Source organism: Arabidopsis lyrata, assembly GCF_000004255.2.
Source record: "Arabidopsis lyrata subsp. lyrata unplaced genomic scaffold ARALYscaffold_3, whole genome shotgun sequence".
Taxonomy (NCBI): Eukaryota; Viridiplantae; Streptophyta; class Magnoliopsida; order Brassicales; family Brassicaceae; genus Arabidopsis; species Arabidopsis lyrata.
In genome coordinates this window covers 10,053,810-10,067,620 of record NW_003302553.1, presented here as the reverse complement: position 1 = coordinate 10,067,620, position 13,811 = coordinate 10,053,810, and the positions used below count along the sequence as shown (strand labels likewise).

General features: G+C 39.7%; 5 protein-coding genes across 6 annotated transcripts in view; 3 read left to right on the top strand and 2 right to left on the bottom strand.

Annotated features, from left to right (window-relative positions):
* Positions 1 to 5,428, top strand: part of LOC9321572 (late embryogenesis abundant protein 32) — a 5,903-nt gene extending 475 nt beyond the window's left edge. Inside the window, exons 2-3 of the mRNA XM_021031100.1 lie at positions 4,068 to 4,361; positions 4,456 to 5,428. Of these exons, the coding sequence (XP_020886759.1) occupies positions 4,068 to 4,361; positions 4,456 to 4,620 (459 nt within the window). The 3' untranslated portion in view covers positions 4,621 to 5,428. The remainder of the gene's footprint in view (positions 1 to 4,067; positions 4,362 to 4,455) is intronic.
* Positions 5,429 to 5,455: 27 nt separating this feature from the next.
* LOC9319438 (late embryogenesis abundant protein 31) lies at positions 5,456 to 6,718 on the top strand. The gene is made up of 3 exons (XM_002885459.2): positions 5,456 to 6,057; positions 6,140 to 6,445; positions 6,541 to 6,718. Exons 1-3 carry the CDS (start codon positions 5,740 to 5,742, stop codon positions 6,703 to 6,705), a joined length of 789 nt encoding a protein of 262 aa, XP_002885505.1. The 5' UTR covers positions 5,456 to 5,739; the 3' UTR covers positions 6,706 to 6,718.
* Positions 6,719 to 6,808: 90 nt separating this feature from the next.
* On the bottom strand, positions 6,809 to 8,708 carry LOC9321571 (probable prefoldin subunit 2). The gene is made up of 2 exons (XM_002883324.2): positions 8,617 to 8,708; positions 6,809 to 7,419 (listed from the first exon to the last, which is right to left on the bottom strand). Exon 2 carries the CDS (start codon positions 7,407 to 7,409, stop codon positions 6,963 to 6,965), a length of 447 nt encoding a protein of 148 aa, XP_002883370.1. The 5' UTR covers positions 7,410 to 7,419; positions 8,617 to 8,708; the 3' UTR covers positions 6,809 to 6,962.
* Positions 8,709 to 8,860: 152 nt separating this feature from the next.
* LOC9319437 (pentatricopeptide repeat-containing protein At3g22470, mitochondrial) lies at positions 8,861 to 10,884 on the top strand. Its single transcript, XM_002885458.2, has one exon. It carries the CDS (start codon positions 8,915 to 8,917, stop codon positions 10,778 to 10,780), a length of 1,866 nt encoding a protein of 621 aa, XP_002885504.2. The 5' UTR covers positions 8,861 to 8,914; the 3' UTR covers positions 10,781 to 10,884.
* LOC9319436 (putative inactive cysteine synthase 2) lies at positions 10,850 to 13,425 on the bottom strand. 2 transcript variants are annotated; one of them, XM_021031056.1, is made up of 12 exons: positions 13,263 to 13,425; positions 13,026 to 13,082; positions 12,827 to 12,936; positions 12,679 to 12,736; positions 12,320 to 12,583; positions 12,111 to 12,248; positions 11,980 to 12,031; positions 11,692 to 11,771; positions 11,545 to 11,604; positions 11,325 to 11,405; positions 11,054 to 11,182; positions 10,850 to 10,923 (listed from the first exon to the last, which is right to left on the bottom strand). In XM_021031056.1, the coding sequence occupies exons 2-11, from the start codon at positions 13,065 to 13,067 to the stop codon at positions 11,090 to 11,092; spliced, it is 978 nt and encodes a 325-aa protein (XP_020886715.1). In that variant the 5' UTR covers positions 13,068 to 13,082; positions 13,263 to 13,425; the 3' UTR covers positions 10,850 to 10,923; positions 11,054 to 11,089. The 2 variants fall into 2 exon arrangements, with proteins under 2 accessions (XP_020886715.1, XP_020886714.1); XM_021031055.1 differs by lacking the exon at positions 10,850 to 10,923 and having other exon boundaries at positions 10,934 to 11,182.
* Between the last annotated feature and the right edge of the window lie 386 nt (positions 13,426 to 13,811).

Sequence of the window (13,811 nt, the reverse complement as noted above, 5' to 3'; positions counted from 1 at the left end):
AGGACGAGGGAATAGCGACAAGAAATAAAAGTTCAGAGGTTGCAACAGTGTTACCATTGGTTTCAGTTGGAACGTCTGAGAATACGCAGATAGTTAAGAATGGAAAGGAAGGAGCACCGTCGAGAGCGTCACTGCCTCGCTTCTCGAAAAATGCTCATAAGTTCTTGTCGGATTCTTCTCAAAAAGCTGTGGACTCTAATCCAAGCACTTTCAGCAAAAAGAATTCTAGACGAAAGCATTAATGTCTGGTTTTTTCTGGAACATTAGAGGTTTTAACAAGTCAAGTAAGCATCAGGTAATCCGAGATTGGATAAAAAATAATTCTTTGAAGTTTGGTTGTCTGTTGGAAACGCGTGTAAAGGAGAGGAAAGCGTCTCGGATTGGGAAAAAAGTTTTTAACGATTGGAGTATGGTATCAAATTATGAATTCAACCGGTTGGGACGAATCTGGGTTGTTTGGAGTAAAGAGGTTACTATGCAGGTTGTCTTTAAGAGTAGCCAGATGATCTCATGTCTAGTTCAGGTGGAGAACTTGGATGTGGAGTTTCTCGGTTCTTTCATTTATGCTTTTAATTTTGCAGAAGATCGAAAGGAGTTATGGACTGATATTTCTCGTCAGCGTAATATTGCAACTTTGAATAGGAAACCATGGATTTTATTTGGAGACTATAATGAAATTCTGGAGCTAGAGGAGCATTCAAGATCTGACATATCTTCGTTTGTTACTTCGGGTATGCGTGATTTTCAGGATGTGGTCCGTAACTGTTCTCTCCTGGATTGTCGAACTCATGGCTCGCTGTTCACTTGGTGCAACAAGAGAGAGGAGGGTTTGATTTGTAAGAAACTGGATAGAGTCCTCAATAATGCGGAATGGCAGCTATCGTTCCCACAGTCCTACTGTAGTATGGACTCGGGAGGGTGCTCTGATCACCTTAGAGGCATTATTCACCTGAAATCAGAAATATCCAAGCCAAAGGGTCCGTTTAAATTTGCGAATGTACTAGCCACATATCCTGAGTTTTTACAGAGAGTGGATGACTATTGGCAAGGAACTACTGAGCTATTTCCTTCTACTTCAACATTATTTCGGTTTTCCAAAAAGTTGAAAGAGCTAAAACCGACACTAAGGGAACTTGGTAGAAACAAGTTATCAGATATATCTAAACGCTCTTCAGAGGCCTATGATGATCTATGTGCGAAACAACTTGCTACTCTGTCTCACCCGAGCTCACAAGCGATTGGTGCTGAATCAAAAGCTTATGAGAGATGGGAGAAGGTGGCGGATATAGAAGAGAAGTTCTTAACACAAAGATCTAAGCTTCATTGGATGCAAGTGGGGGATAAAAACAACAAGTTCTTTTACAATGCGATTCAAGAAAGGCACTCTCTAAACGCGATCCATGAGGTTACAAACCATGAGGGTACACGGCTCACTAGTCAAGAGGACATCAAAGCAGAAGCTGTTCGTTTCTTCTCAAACCTGTTAACCTTGCAGCCTGCAGACTTTACTGGGATATCGGTGGAGATGCTACAAGAGCTGTTAAGTTTTCGATGCTCTGATTCACAACAGGAGGATCTTTGTTCTGCTGTTTCTGAAACAGAAGTGAAAAGAGTCATTTTTTCAATGCCAGTGAATAAATCACCAGGACCTGACGGGTTCACGGTTGAATTTTTTAAAGAAGCTTGGGGAATTGTTGGTAAAGAGCTAACTCTAGCTGTTCAATCTTTCTTCACTTACGGTTTTCTTCCAAAGGGTTTGAATACTACAATTCTTGCTTTGATTCCAAAGAAAACTGATGCAAAGGAGATGAAGGATTATAGGCCCATCTCTTGCTGTAATGTCATTTATAAAGCTATCTCCAAGATCCTGGCAAACCGGTTGAAGCGTATTCTGCCTAATTTCATAGCCCCAAACCAGTCAGCGTTCATCAAAGACAGGCTATTGATGGAAAATTTGCTTTTAGCAACTGAGCTAGTGAAGGACTACCATAGAGAAAGCATCTCTTCCCGATGCGCAATGAAGATCGACATTTCCAAAGCTTTTGACTCAGTCCAATGGCCTTTTCTGCTGAATACTCTCTCGGCTTTGAACTTCCCGGAAAGGTTCATCCACTGGATTAAACTTTGTGTCTCTACCGCCTCCTTCTCTATTCAAGTAAATGGTGAATTAGCGGGTTTTTTCCGGAGTGAAAGGGGTCTTAGACAGGGCTGCTCCCTCTCACCCTATTTGTTCGTTATTTGTATGAATGTTCTGTCCATGATGTTAAATAGAGCTGCAGACCAGAGGAAGTTTGGCTACCATCCAAATTGCAAAAATATGAAGCTAACACATCTGTGTTTTGCCGATGACATCATGGTCTTCGCGGATGGTAAAGCTAGATCGATGGAGGGGATACTGGAGGTTTTTAAGGAGTTTGCTGCAGCATCTGGTCTAACAATAAGCTTGGAGAAGTCCACTCTTTTTTTGGCAGGGGTTCCAGACCAAAACCGTGTTGAACTTTTGACTAGATTCCCTTTTGATACGGGGGTCTTACCTGTCCGCTACTTAGGTTTGCCTTTGCTTTCGAAGCGGATGTCTTTGGTAGATTGTATGCCGTTACTAGAGAAGATCAGGTTACGAATAAGCTCATGGAAAAACAGATTCTTATCGTATGCGGGGAGGCTACAACTTCTGACCTCGGTAATCTCTAGTCTTACAAACTTTTGGATCTCGGCGTTTCGTTTGCCTCGCGCTTGCATCAGAGAAATTGAGAGTATATGCTCTGCTTTTTTATGGTCTGGCCCGGATCTATCCAACCGGAAAGCAAAGGTTGCTTGGTGCGAAGTATGTCGGCCGAAGAGAGAAGGTGGTTTAGGACTAAAATCTATTGTTGAAGCAAATAAAGTGAGCTGTTTCAAGCTTATATGGCGAATTGTCTCAGCAAAACATTCTCTGTGGGTAAATTGGGTTCAGAGGCAGTTAATTCGCTCTGGATCCTTCTGGTCAATAAAGGAAAATACTAGTGCAGGTTCATGGATGTGGCGTAAAATTCTCAAATATAGAACTGAAGCACGGGTGTTTTGTCAAATAGAGGTGAAGAGCGGAGAACATACTTCTTTTTGGTTTGATACTTGGAGTAAGCTAGGCCAACTATATTCTATTCTTGGTGAACGTGGATTTATAGACATGGGTATCAAGTCAACAGACACGGTTGCAAATGCAGTAGTGTCTCATAGAAGAAGACGACATCGAACTGAGATACTCAACAACATTGAGGACGAGTTAGATAAATACAGAGGGAGGGTTCGATCTTCTGAGATGGACGTAGTTTTATGGAGAGGTTCTAATGGGCAGTTCAAACAAAAATTCTCTACGAAAGCTACATGGGAACAAACCCGACGTGGGGGCCAAGTGACTGATTGGTATAAGGGAGTGTGGTTCTCCAACGCTACTCCTAAATACTCTTTTCTCGTTTGGCTGGCCACTCATAACCGCCTCACTACGGGTGATCGAATGCGAGCTTGGAATGTGGGAGCCTCTTCTACATGTGTGTTCTGCAACGCGCCTACAGAATCTCGGAACCACTTGTTTTTTGAGTGTCGGTATTCCTCAAGTGTTTGGGCAGATCTTACCCAACAAATTCTGCAGAATCGATACACTACTAGTTATGATGATCTCCTCTTGATGCTCTCTGGGTCCACATATACTTCCACTACGAGATTTATCCTTAGGTATGTCTTCCAAGCTTCAGTTTACTCTATTTGGCGTGAACGGAACTGTCGAAGGCATGGCGATATCCCGACTCCTCCGGAGAAGCTTAACAAATTCATTGATCGGCAGGTGCGTAATCAACTTCACTGCTTTACGCGACAAGCTAACTCTAAGTTCAAGGACGGTCTGCAAATTTGGTTTGGCTCGAGAAATTTGGCAAGAGCTTAAAGATTTCTAAGCAACATTTCGGTTCTGACTAAACTATTTTTTGTGGTCTCATATAAACACTCTACTTAAAGATGCATTCATTGTAAACAAAGTTTTTGGTTGAATAAATTTTACATTCTTTCAAAAAAAAAAAATGGTGAAGCTTTAGGTGGTCGGACAACATGTTGAACCGAGGCGCATAGTCGCTGCAGCACGGACGGACGAAGAAGCTTTGCAAAGTACTATAACGATTGGAGAAGCATTAGAAGCGACCGTGAAGACCGCTGGAAACAAACCGGTGGATCAAAGCGACGCAGCAGCGATTCAAGCGGCAGAGATGAGAGCTTCCGGTACCAACGTCATTGCTCTAGCAGGAGTCGCCGCTTCAGCTCAATCCGCAGCGGATCACAACGCTACCGTAGATCGTGACGAGAGGAAAATCAAGCTTAGTGATGTTTTAACGGTTAAACCCTAATTTTCAAAACATTTTCATCAATGTTTTATGTATTTCTTGAACAGTAGTGTTTAAATGTTTTCGAACGGGATGGATTAATTAGGGTGCGGCGGGGAAGTTATCGGCAGATAGAGCTGTGACGAGGGAGGATGCAGAGGGAGTGGTGAGCGCCGAGATGAGGAATAACCCTAAATTGTGTACTCACCCTGGTGGTGTAGCGGCTTCTCTTACCGTCGCTGCTAGGCTTAACGAGAGAGTCGATATATGACATGAAAAATCCCGCAAGAGGAGGATGATTGTGTTTGTTTGTTTGCTTGTCTCACAACTTAGGAAACTTGTGATGTAAAATCTGTCTAGCTTTTGGTCCTGTTGTTACAAAAAGTTCAGTAATAGTGTTAATGATAGGAAAAATGGTGACTTGGGCTGATATGTGAAAATCCGGCAAGGGGAGGACGGTGTTTAGAAAGCTTGTGATATATAAAATCGCCTAGCTTTTGTTCTTGTTTTGTTTCTTTATGTTTAAAAAACTTCAACGATGATGTTAGAATGGAAAAATGGGGACTTTCTAGTTTGAAGTTAAAAGCCATTCCTTAGCTGATTTGCTCAGAACTAATGATTCATAATAAAATATAACACAACTGATCTATATAATAAATGGGAATCCTCCAGTCTAATGTTTTTGTAACATTTCAAAACATCTGAGCTTTAACAAAAAACCACAAAACAGATACAAACAGTAAAAAAATATAACAGAGATCTTTTGCTGGCTCAAACTGGCAGCTCCAACAAAAAGACCTTGATTTTACCTTCTTTCTTCCTTGTCCTGATCTTATACTTAGCTTCAAATCCTGTAAGATCATTTCTCTTCTTGTCCAGTGTCCAGTGTGAGTGTCTCGTATATATAGCTTCTTCACAACCTCTTCGAGCACTTGTTGCGTTGCACTGATGGGAGTACCTCTTTGATGGTTCTTTCTACCAGAACGCCTCCTCTTATCATGCGAAAACATTTCTTTGATTGATCGAGAGGCTGACTGGCGTTGATGACCATAGAGTGTTGGCTCACTTGGAACTCGAGTTCGGTTATGTTAGAGTAGGTTTCTTAGCTCTGATCTCATGGCTTCATAGATGTTCATGTTGTTTTGTTGTCTTAATATTGAAACGTGTCCAATGTTGGTAATATTAAATGACAAAACCCTATCTCAGTCGGTCTGAATCATCATTTTGCTATAAACTTGGAAACTAACACGTGTGTCTTAGTCAACAAGTGTCAAAATCTCATAATGTTAGTCTCACACTCATGACTCATGCACCTCTCTTTAATATGCTGTATCTCTCTAGGAGTTGTTGTTAGTTTGCAACACAAAACAGAACATAACAAAACAGAGGGATGAGTCAAGAAGACCAACCAAAGCGGCCACAAGAGCCAGTCAAATACGGCGACGTTTTTGAAGTCTCCGGTGAACTCGCTGATAAGCCTATAGCGCCTGAGGATGCAAACATGATGCAAGCCGCGGAGACACGGGTGTTTGGCCACACTCAAAAAGGCGGTGCAGCTGCCGTCATGCAGTCTGCAGCCACTGCCAACAAACGCGGTGGCTTTGTCCAACCAGGTGACACAACTGACCTGGCCGCCGAACGAGGTGTCACGGTGGCGCAAACTGACGTCCCTGGTGCACGTGTCACAACAGAATTCGTCGGTGGACAGGTCGCAACTCGTTTCCTAAATTACAAATTTTTTTCTTACAATCATTTATCTATAGGTAATGATGAAGATTTCTTTGTCACAGGTCGTTGGACAATACGTTGAGCCGAGACCGGTGGCTACTGCTGCAGCTACGGAAGCAGAAGCGGTGGGATTGAGTTTGCAAAGTGCGATCACAATTGGAGAAGCATTGGAAGCAACTGTGCAAACCGCTGGAAACAAACCGGTAGATCAAAGCGACGCAGCAGCGATTCAAGCGGCTGAGGTTAGAGCTTCTGGCACTAATGTGATTGCTCCTGGTGGAATCGCCGCTTCAGCTCAATCCGCAGCGAATCACAATGCTACCGTAGACCGTGATGAGGATAAAATCAAGCTCATTGATGTTTTGGCGGTTAAACCCCAAATTTAAAAACATTTTCAATGTCTAATGTTTTTAGTTTTAACAGTGTATAATAAATGTTTTTGAACCGGATGGCGTCTTATTAGGGTGCGACGGGTAAGTTAACCGCTGATAAAGCTGTAACGAGGCAGGACGCAGAGGGAGTGGTGGGCGCTGAGCTGAGGAACAACCCTAATCTGTCTACTCATCCCGGTGGTGTATCGGCTTCTATTACCGCAGCCGCTAGGCTTAACGAGAGAGCTGATATATGAAAAATCCGGCGAGAGGAAGTTGTTTTGGTTCTGTTGTTCAAAAAAGTTCAGTGATAATGTTAGTATATAAAAATGGTCATTTTCCGGTTATAAAGTTGAAACCTTTATCTAACACAACTGATCTACATAAATATGGCATTTCTCCAGTCTTTTGTAACATTCAAAACATCTTGATTTTTCCAGAAAAGGTCAGGGGTTTTAACCATACGATCCAAAAAAGAGATACAACAGTAAAACAACACGTCAATAATAGAGTGTTACTGGCTCGAACTGGCAGCTCCAACAAGAACACCTTGAGCATTACCTTCCTTCTTGTTCCCTTCTTCCTTGTTATCGTCTTGTTTCCTTATCCTGATCTTATACATAGCTTCAAAGTCTGTAAGATCTTTCTTCTTCTTCTCCAATGTCTCGTATAGCTTCCTCACAACCTCTTCAAGCCCTTCCTTGTTACGTTGGACAGCTGGGAGTACCTCTTTGATGGTTCTCTCGACAAGAACGCCTCCTATCATGCGGAAGCATTTCCTCGATTGGTCAAGAGGCTGAATGGCGTTAATGACCAGAGAATGTTCGCTCACTTGCATCTCGAGTTCAGTTATGTTGGAGTAGATTTGGCTAAGCTCTGATCTCTTGGCTTCATACATGTTCAAAACAGCTTGCTCATTCGGCGGTTCTCTTAGGCCACCGCTTCCAGATTTGCTGGCCATTGCTTCGATCCTAGTACAGAAAAAAAGTGAGGTCCAAGAAATCAGGAATTGCTAGATATTTGCATAGTTGAAGAAAAGAGAACAAATCAATCAAGAAACTCAAACAACACTCAGAGAAACATTTTTTGCATCGGACAGAACTAAAAACTTAAAGATTGTTGTTGGTACAGTAACAACAAAAACAGCAGTTCCTGAAACTATCTCCCACAAAGATGATCCATACTCAATTCAATATTCTTTCAGAAGTTACAAAAATGCAAAACATGGTGTGGCATAAGGTTTATATCAGATCAAGATCAATCCTACAATCAGTCCATCACCATATTGCATCAATATACGAACAATCATGCCCTTTTGTGGATCCTCAGTAAACCAGCATCAAAATTATATATAAAAAAACCTTTGAAATGGATCTAAATAGTAAATACTACTGCATCCGGATTCAACCTATTCAACCTAATCACATAGCATATCCATCAGTCTTATAGCATCAAATCCATTTATGCAAGTAACACAGAAAATTCCACAGAGATAGTGTAATAATGTCTACTCCACTATACTCCAACATCAAACTGATATGAAACTCACACTATAAACTGCAAAACATAGTGAGGCATAACTGCGTACGCCTTTTAACCAGATCAAGATCTTTCCTACAATCAGTCCATAACCATCTTGTCGCATCAATACAATCAACGAACAATCACGCCCTTTTCCATCTAGCTTTATCAACCAAAAAACATTCAAAAAGATCTAAATACTACAGCATCCATTCCACATCCAAACCAATGACATAGCATATCCTCCAGACTCCATCACTCTCATAGTATCAAATCCACTTATACAAGTAGAAGCAACCAACAACACATTCCACAGAGTAGACGTAAATGAGTTCACTAACAGTGTATTGTCTCCTACATAATACTCCAACCTCAAAACTATGGCAACAGAGATCATCCCTTTTCAACTACTAGGGCCATTTCTCCAAACTAGGGTTTCGACGTCTACTTATATCAAATCTCGACACATCGATTCCATGACTAGGTTACTGTATCCTAAACTAATCTAGGTTAAGATTCTAACATCAAAGAATCTTGATCGGGATCGAGGAAGTTTGAGATCGATATTGACACAAACCTTAAGACAACTTGAACTAAGAAAAAAAAAACACAAACCAACAAATAACAAAAAGAAAAAAAAAACTTACTTTTAGAAACGAATCCACACACGAGGAAGATGAAGATCGGAAAAAGCTTCGCTTGAGAGGAAACAATCCAGAGGCTGATGCCGAAAACGCGGCGCAGAGAGCGATGATGAAGAAGAAGAAGAAGAAGAAGAAACAAGGGTTTGGTTTAACTCGTAACTTTCCCCAATTAAAACCGGTTTAGTCTTTAAATAAAAAAATTGAACCGGTTTTAAATAATGAATTAACAAACCGGAATTTTATTTCCTTCGTCTCTCTCACACAACTCAAAAAATCTCAGAGAAAGGAACAAACGATTCATATGAAGAAGATGATGATACAGAGATTAAAAGCTTCGAACTTTACTCAGATTATTGATAAAGGTACTTTGAGAATTTCTTTATTACACTATTCTTGTATCAGCGAAGCGAAAGTTTCTTATAAAGAGAGATTGAGGAATGGGATTGTTGATATTAAGGTTAATGAAGCTATTGATCTCTTCGAATCCATGATTCAATCTCGTCCTTTACCAAGTCTCATTGATTTCAGTAAATTGTTTAGTGCTGTTGCTAGAAGGAAAGAATATGATTTAGTGTTAGGTTTCTGCAAGGAAATGGATTTGAATGGGATTGAACATAACATGTATACTATGAACATTATGATCAATTGCTTTTGTCGAAAAAGGAAACTTCTTTTCGCTTTTTCGGTTGTTGGGAGAGCTCTGAAATTTGGGTTTGAGCCTAATACGATTACGTTTTCGACTTTGATTAACGGGTTTTGCCTCGAGGGTAGAGTTTCTGAAGCTGTGGCTTTAGTTGATCGGATGGTGGAAATGAAGTATAGACCAAATGTTGTGACGGTTAACACGTTGATCAATGGACTTTGTCTTAAGGGTAGAGTGACTGAAGCTTTGGTTTTGATTGATAGGATGGTTAAATATGGGTGTGAAGCTAATGAGATTACTTATGGACCGGTTTTGAATAGAATGTGTAAGTCAGGGAACACTGCTTTGGCTTTGGATTTGTTTAGAAAGATGGAAGAAAGAAGTATCAAAGCTAGTGTAGTTCAGTATAGTATTGTTATTGATAGTCTTTGTAAAGATGGGAACCTCGATGATGCACTTAGTCTTTTTAATGAGATGGAGATGAAAGGGATCAAAGCAGATGTTGTTGCCTACAGTTCTATTATAGGAGGTCTTTGTAACGACGGTAGATGGGATGATGGTGCAAAGATGTTGAGGGAGATGATCGGAAGGAATATTATCCCTAATGTTGTCACATTTAGTGCTTTGATTGATGTTTTTGTGAAAGAGGGGAAGCTTTTAGAGGCTAAGGAGTTGTACAATGAAATGGTCGCACGAGGTATCGCTCCTGACACCATTACATATAGTTCCTTGATTGATGGGTTTTGCAAGGAGAATCGGCTAGGCGAGGCTAATCAGATGTTGGATCTGATGGTTAGCAAGGGATGTGAACCTAATATCGTGACTTATAGTATTCTCATAAATAGTTACTGCAAAGCTAAGAGAGTTGATAATGGTATGAGACTTTTCTGTGAGATTTCTTCGAAAGGATTGGTTGCTGATACAGTCACTTATAACACTCTTGTCCAAGGGTTTTGTCAATCGGGAAAACTTAATGTTGCTAAAGAACTATTCCAAGAGATGGTTTCTCGTGGTGTGCCACCAAGTGTTGTAACTTATGGCATTTTGCTGGATGGTTTGTGTGACAATGGAGAACTACAAAAAGCATTGGAGATATTTGAAAAAATGCAGAAGAGTAGGATGATTCTTGGTATTGGCATCTATAATATCATCATTCACGGGATGTGCAATGCTAGTAAGGTCGATGATGCGTGGAGTTTGTTCTGTAGCCTCTCTGTCAAAGGAGTGAAACCTGATGTCTTGACATACAATGTAATGATTGGAGGACTATGTAAGAAAGGCTCGTTGTCTGAAGCCGATATGCTGTTTAGGAAAATGAAGGAGGATGGGTGTGCTCCGAGTGATTGTACGTACAATATACTTATCAGGGCACATCTCGGAGGTAGTGGAGTAATCTCTTCAGTTGAACTCATCGAAGAAATGAAGATGCGTGGGTTCGCTGCAGATGCTTCCACTATAAAGATGGTTGTTGTTATGTTATCAGATGGTAGATTGGATAAAACCTTTTTGGATATGCTTTCTTGATTGTCTAATCTGAAATACAAGAGATAAAGCCAAGATTTTTGTTTGTAATTCCAAATCAACTCAATATTGTACCAAGCTTTTATAACGTATTGATGTTGTGGTCCTCTTGTCACTGTTTTTGGTCGCACAAGATTTCAAACATAGAGAGCAAAATCTCAAAACCAGAAACTTTCTAGAAATGGATTGTTCACAATAGCAGACAAACTACTTTTGAGTTCACACAAACGACAAGATACAGACAGAATCTGAAGATATATATGTTGAAAGAACATCATTTATTTGTATCACCAAGAAGAAAGGGGAACAGATTCAGGGCTCAAAGGTCATAGTCTCTGCCTCTTTCCTTGCTGCATCGAACAGTACAGTCGACAGATATCGTTCCCCAAAACTCGGGAACACCGCCTACAAACATTCAGTTCACATCTCTTATTATAAGATCAGAATCCAAAGAAAGAGCTTCCATGAGTTCAATGTTAGTTCTGTTTTTGGGTTTTAGACAAAACTAGAGAGAAGCAAACTTCTTTAGCTTTTTGATAAAACTTACCACTATAAGCTTCCCAGCATTTTCTGGCCTCTTTGCAAGTTTGATTGCTGCGGCAGCTGCTGCTCCAGATGAGATTCCCACCTACAGTACATAGGAGGAGACAAATATGATAACCGCCCCGATCAAGAAACTGCATTTTTTTCATGGTGAGGATAAAGTTGAACCAAGACATTTTTGGTTTAACATGGAACTCTGATGAGGTAAAATGTGAAGCACTTACTAACAGACCCTCTTCCCTAGCAAGAAGCCTTGCCATGTCAATGGATTCCTCACTTGAAACCTGCGTAAGCGTTACAAAACGATAAGCGTGGCAACGAAGAAATGTGTGTTCACTTACATACATTGTGTTTTGGAGTCAGCAACTTACCTGAACAACTTCATCTATAAGATCAACATCCAAAATGCCTGGAATAAAACCAGCACCTATTCCTTGAATTTTGTGAGGACCTGAGCATTTTTACCAATCAAACACAGAGTAAGTGTTAGACTGAAACCAACTGAATTTTAATATCCATTGATGAACACTAAACTTTAGAAGGACCTCATAATGAACACTCAAGACTAACATGCATGTGAGCAAAATACAAGAAGATAAAGTGTGCCAAAGCTTATCGAAAACTTTGATACTTATACAAAAAGATAGAATGAAACACACCTGGCTTTCCACCGGAAAGAATAGGGCTTTCAACGGGCTCGACACCATACAACTGAAAGATGAGAAAACAAATGAGACCAGTTTTGAGTTTACTAAGAAAGAGTCTGATTGTATAAGTAAATAAAATGCACCTTTATATTTTTGTTCTGTTCCTTGAGATACTTCCCAGCACCTGTTAAGGTACCACCAGTACCAATACCAGACACAAAGCCATCCACTTTTCCACCAGAACCTTTCCATATCTCAGGTCCTGTGGTCTCATAATGGATCTGCAATTGAACACAAAATTATGTCAACGTAACTGGATTTCGATCCAATAACGTTCTCAAAATATAAGTACCTTTGGGTTGGCAGGATTCTCAAACTGTTGAAGCATGTAACCATTAGGTGTTTTCGCCAAAATCTCCTCCGCCTTAGCAACAGCGCCTTTCATACCTTTAGCCGGATCAGTAAGAATCAACTCAGCTCCAAAAGCTAAGAGAATGATTCTTCTCTCTACACTCATTGAAGCTGGCATTGTAATAACAAGCTTATAACCCTTTGCAGCTGCAGTAAATGCTAAACCAACTCCAGTATTCCCACTTGTTGGCTCAATCAACACACTCTAAAAGAAAAAAACACAAATTCGAAATCTCGAAAAAACTAACAAAAGAAGAATCTGACTGATAGCTTCCATAAAAAGAAAAAAAAAAAACAAACCTCTCCTGGTTTAATTAGACCTTTAGCTTCTGCATCAGCAATCATACTATAACCAATCCTGCAAATAAAAAGACACAAAGTACAAGTTTTTGTTTCTTTTGTCACAAACATAAACTCGAAAACAGAGCTTTAGACTTTCTGGAAGCACCTGTCTTTGACGCTAGAGCATGGTTCCATCATCTCAAGCTTAGCAGCAACATGACCAACACAATCTTTAGCTACTTTGTTTAGATACACTAATGGAGTGTTACCTATTAACTGGCCCCAAATAATAATAAAAAAATAGTTAGAAGAAAAACATTTACTGACAAGACATAGTTGAAGAAAGACATAATCTTGGAGATTACTTCAGTAACATCTTTAGCGATTTTAGAAGTCCCTGAAGCCATGTTTCAAGCTCACTCCTTAAATTTCACAAAAAAAAAAAAAAGATGAATACAATTGTTAAATATCTATAAACAATCAAACTTCAACTTTAAGAAAAAAACAAAAAACAAACGAATTCAAAATTTTCATTTCATAATAAAATTTCCAGATGAATAAACAAAAACCATGATATATCACCAATTTTAGAGTAAACCTACAAAAATAATCAATATCTGAAAACAAATCGATCAAGCAAGTAAAGATCAATGGTGAATCGTGAACAAAGGTCGATCGGCTATGGAAGAGCAGAGAAGTTACGTATAAGAAACGATGATGATACCATTGCAAGAAAGTCAACACTTTGACCGATAATAAACAGAGAAATGAAACGGATAACTCTTCGGGCCCCACAGAGAGAAACAGAAACATATCTTCTAGGCCCCCTTTTAAACCATTGTGTCTAATTTGGTTTTAAACATAGGGAAAATTCCAAAAAAAAACCCAAAGTAATTTTTATTTGAACGTTTAATGTCCAATTATTTTTATTGAAATAAAAATACCTCAACTAATTATTCGTGGTCATAAAATACTTCGTATATAAACTATTGGTAGAATCAAACCCGTACGTTAACAGTCGTTAACGGCCGTAAAAGAATTAACTAACGGCGTTAAATATCATTCTCATATAACTTAATCTATATATATATAATCTGCTCTTATAATATACGAAGATTTTAACGTGGTCCAGTGGAATAGTGCGGCTTACT

What these genes read in the sequence shown, in the direction of transcription:
- LOC9319436 (XM_021031056.1), bottom strand. Translation starts at nt 13,067, where the DNA reads ATGGCTTCAGGGACTTCTAAAATCGCTAAAGATGTTACTGAA. An exon ending in AGAATCCTGCCAACCCAAAG is followed by an intron (nt 12,249 to 12,319) that starts GTACTTATATTT and finishes GTTCAATTGCAG; the next exon opens with ATCCATTATGAGACCACAGG. An exon ending in TCTTTCCGGTGGAAAGCCAG is followed by an intron (nt 11,772 to 11,979) that starts GTGTGTTTCATT and finishes AAAAATGCTCAG; the next exon opens with GTCCTCACAAAATTCAAGGA.
- LOC9321571 (XM_002883324.2), bottom strand. Translation starts at nt 7,409, where the DNA reads ATGGCCAGCAAATCTGGAAGCGGTGGCCTAAGAGAACCGCCGAATGAG.
- LOC9319437 (XM_002885458.2), top strand. Translation starts at nt 8,915, where the DNA reads ATGAAGAAGATGATGATACAGAGATTAAAAGCTTCGAACTTTACTCAG.
- LOC9319438 (XM_002885459.2), top strand. Translation starts at nt 5,740, where the DNA reads ATGAGTCAAGAAGACCAACCAAAGCGGCCACAAGAGCCAGTCAAATAC. An exon ending in CAGAATTCGTCGGTGGACAG is followed by an intron (nt 6,058 to 6,139) that starts GTCGCAACTCGT and finishes TCTTTGTCACAG; the next exon opens with GTCGTTGGACAATACGTTGA. An exon ending in AGCTCATTGATGTTTTGGCG is followed by an intron (nt 6,446 to 6,540) that starts GTTAAACCCCAA and finishes GCGTCTTATTAG; the next exon opens with GGTGCGACGGGTAAGTTAAC.